At 39.2% G+C, this 4085-nt stretch overlaps 1 protein-coding gene across 1 annotated transcript; it reads left to right on the forward strand.

The window, feature by feature from the left end:
- Nucleotides 1-673: 673 nt before the first annotated feature.
- On the forward strand, nucleotides 674-2206 carry LOC130099282 (beta-1,3-galactosyl-O-glycosyl-glycoprotein beta-1,6-N-acetylglucosaminyltransferase 3-like). The gene has a single exon (XM_056264890.1). It carries the CDS (start codon nucleotides 742-744, stop codon nucleotides 2050-2052), a length of 1311 nt encoding a protein of 436 aa, XP_056120865.1. The 5' UTR covers nucleotides 674-741; the 3' UTR covers nucleotides 2053-2206.
- The last annotated feature ends 1879 nt before the right edge of the window (nucleotides 2207-4085 follow it).

Raw genomic sequence — 4085 nt, forward strand, 5'->3', positions numbered from 1 at the left:
CGAAGACGGCCGGCTTCCTCAGCGCTGTCCTAAGCTGGCTGTTCGCTGTTCGACGGCGGCGGTGGCTTCTCTCTGATCCTCGCTGAGAGCTCGCTAAAGAGTCGAAAAATCAGGGAAGTCAGCCTACAGCCCCTTCTTTTATACGCTAAGCCACGCCCATTCTGGCGGGCTGTGACGCTATGAAGGCGCGAGCGCCCTTCATTGGGCGTGACGTCACGCGGGGCTCACTGGTAGGCTGCAGTAGATGCCAGCAGGGCAGCCAATGAGCACGCGAGATGGCCTGCTCTAGGTCTGCTAGCTGCTGCACTGCGTTGACAATGAATACAAAATTAAGGATAATTTTTTGGCTTCAATATCTCGAGAAGATGAATCTTTCCCGTAGCGTAAGCTAAACTTACGCAATACGAGAGAACCTCTCGTAAGAGAACCAGCTTCCTCAACAAGACCACTGTTAGTTTTAAAATCAAAGACACATGATATTTTCTACTTTAAATCTTCCTTAATGTTTCCAAAAATGTTTCTTTTTTTCAAAACATATTGACAATCAGACCTTTCAGGAAGATAATATTCACACCTCTGCTGTCCAATAATTACTATGCCTAAAATTTCAGCCCTTCCCCTTTGTATATGATTTGCTGGCTTTTGCTTCCTGCTACACCTTTCTGGTATATTAAAAGGAGAGGCAGTTTTATACCTCACTGACACAGGTCTCCTCTCCTGGCAGGTTATAATCTTAAAGAAATGAACATGGCATTTAACAATCAGAGGATTTTGAAAATTATCTCCATTCTTTCTGTGAGTACAACCTTGTTCGTCATCTTTATAAACCATCCAGAACAATGGACAAATTGTTCTCATAAAGAAGAGCCGGTCTTGAATCACTTACTAAAGCAGGATGCTGGAGAACTACAGGCTTGTTCTGCTATTATCCAAGGAGACATGGACGGAGTGGACAAGGGCATTTTCAGGAATCTCATGACCTCAAAAAAAAGAACATCCCTGCTATCAGAGTCATTCTATCTCAACGCAACCAAGGATTGTCCATCCTACATCCGAGAGAGAGGGTTTCTGACGCTTTCTCTCAGTAAAGAGGAGAGAGATTTCCCCATTGCTTACTCCATGGTGATCCATGAGAAGATTGAGATGTTTGAAAGGCTCTTAAGAGCCATTTACACTCCTGACAATGTGTACTGTGTTCATGTGGACCAGAGCTCTCCTGAGATCTTTAAAGAAGCAGTTAGGGCCATTGCGTCCTGTCTGACCAACGTGTTTTTGGCCAGCAAACTGGAGAATGTGATCTACGCCTCCTGGTCTCGAGTTCAAGCGGACATCAACTGCATGCAGGATCTGCTCAAGTCACCCGTCCAGTGGAGGTATCTGCTCAACACCTGTGGCACTGATTTCCCCATTAAAACCAATGCTGAAATGGTTCAGACTCTAAAACAACTGAACGGAATGAACAGTTTGGAGTCCGAGGCTGTAGAGTCTAAAAAGGTGCGCTGGGAGTATCATCACAGTGTTGCGAACGGTGTGATTCGGACCAATATTAGAAAGTCACCCCCGCCAATTCGGAGCCCTATGTTCTCGGGAAATGCTTACTTTGTGGTTTCAAGAGAGTTTGTGGATCACATCTTTAAAAGCAAAGAGACTCAAGATTTCATGGAATGGGAGAAAGATACATACAGTCCAGATGAGCACATGTGGGCTACGTTACAGCGGATGCCTTCAGTACCAGGATCAAACCCTCCAAACAGAAAGTACGAGCAATCGGACATGAACGCAATTGCTCGTCTAGTGAAGTGGAGCTACCATGAAGGAGATCTAAAGAGTGGGGCTCCCTACCCACCATGCACTGGGACGCACAGACGGGGGGTGTGTATTTATGGAGCTGGGGACTTGAAATGGATTGTGAAGCAACACCATCTTTTGGCAAACAAGTTTGATCCAGAAGTAGATGATGTAGCTATAAAATGTATGGAGGCATTTTTAAGGTACAAAGCTATTTATGGTAGATCATTACTAACAGTTGAAAAATCTGACATAATTTTATGATGTTTTCAAAAACATCATAAAATTAATTTAAAAATGTTTGTAAATATTGGAGAAATGGATGTTGATATGTAAATGTATAAATGTTTAATATAACACGTTCTATGCTGGTCATATTACAATGCAAACTGTCAAATAAAAATGAATTAAATTAATAGTTTGGCTTTATAAAATATTTGTACTTTTTTTCTACAGACGCTTACTTTGTGTTACACATAATATTTAATATAAACCAACATTTGATTATAATGAATTTAAATAAGAAAAATAAAAATGAATTAGAGTACAAAAAAGAAAAGGTCTCACAATAAAAGGTAATGGGTCGATGATGCACAATGTACAAGACCAAATACAAACATATATATTTATAATAAACCAACTACTTGCTTGATATTGTGCTGAATTTACATTTATTCTATGCAAATGAATCTTGTAATCTCGTTTGTTTATGGCCTATTTATGAAAGCTGTTATGAAGGGCTGCCATATTCTTAAGAAACTTGATAAACATGGAAATGAACTTATGCAGTAGGTTATCCTAACAAATCCTGAAACAAGGAAAGAATAAGCAGGAAAATTTCCAATGTTTAGATCAAACATAGAAGCGGAACCAAGAACATGCAAAATGTTTGATAAAATCTCTTCCTATTCAGACCACAGAACAACTCATTTGAACAGAATACCAATGTCTACCCATGAATGAGCAACGAACTGAAAAAAATTCAGTTGAAATTCCACTTGGTATTATAGCAGGTTTACAGACTGTCTAGATAATTATACACTCTTAGAAGAAGTTATTGTAGCACTCAAGTTCACACTCTTTGTATTAGGGCTACAAAATTTATCAAAATAACATTGAATAAATAATATCTGTGTTCTTTGGGTTTTTTTTTAGGGTGTTTGTAGTTCGAATCGAGTCCTCATCCAACGAACAATAGGTTGTGGGCAATATTAGCCATTGAGTGTGCCGGGAAAAAAAGACCATCTGGGTGTCTTTGGAATACTCATTTCAACATACTAACCATTATTTTTATTTATATTTAAACAAAATAAGAAAAAATCTTCATCCTGTTCAAAAGTTTTCACACTCCAGCTAGGGTTTAGCCTGGATGCCAGCCGAACTTAGCCCCGCCCACAACATTTGAGGGTTGAATCAATTGGACCAATCAATTTGTCAGGGTGGACTTTATATGATGATGGACAGATGATCAAAAGTTACGTAATCAACGTCACCAAAGAGTGCTTGGGTTGAATTCGTTTACAACAAAGAATGGCTGCCGCTGGAGAATTTAGATGTGTAGATTCAGCCATCGCGTCTGTTATAGAGGATGTCGACAGCGCATTCATTTTAAAAGAGGAACAGAGAACCGCGATCAAGGCATTTGTCGATCCAATTGAGTGCAGAGCATTTTCTTTCCTGGTTCGTTTGAAACACGCCACATAATCACAGCCCAATGGAGCAGTATCAGACTCACATTCTGACTAGAATCTAAGTATGACGACGTCAGGCTTGCTAGGGTTAGTAAAATGTAATTCTGTCATTAATTACTCCCCCTCATGTCGTTCCAAACCGGTAACATCTTCATTTATCTTTCGAACACAAAAGAAGATATTTTTTATGAAATCTGATAGCTTTCTGATCCCCCATAGACTGCAATGCAATTACCACTTTTAAGGCCCAGAAAGGAAGACATCGTTAAAATAGTCCATGTGACTCCAGAGGTTCAAGCTTAATTTTTTGAAGCGACGAGAATAACAGCAATCATTTTAGACATTTTTCACTTTTAGATTAACTACAACTACACTTTGGACATAATCAATGTCCAGTAAACCAAAATGATACCATTTGTTTTAACTACGCCATTACTGGCACCATTTCATCGTTCACTGACATCATTTAAAGTTAATATTGAGTAAAATACAGGGTTGAATGATTGTTTTTCAAAAAGTTAGATGCCACAATATGTTTTGGCGCCAAGGTAACAAATTAGATAAATTTGTTAACTTAATGTAAAGACGGCATATATAGACTGCTAA

The sequence above is a fragment of the Rhinichthys klamathensis genome, unplaced genomic scaffold, assembly GCF_029890125.1.
Source record: "Rhinichthys klamathensis goyatoka isolate OS25496 unplaced genomic scaffold, OSU_Roscu_1.1 h1tg000228l_1, whole genome shotgun sequence".
Lineage (NCBI taxonomy): Eukaryota > Metazoa > Chordata > Actinopteri > Cypriniformes > Leuciscidae > Rhinichthys > Rhinichthys klamathensis.

Bases quoted from the DNA above. Each gene is read 5' to 3' on its own strand.
- LOC130099282 (XM_056264890.1), top strand. From the start codon at position 742: ATGAACATGGCATTTAACAATCAGAGGATTTTGAAAATTATCTCCATT.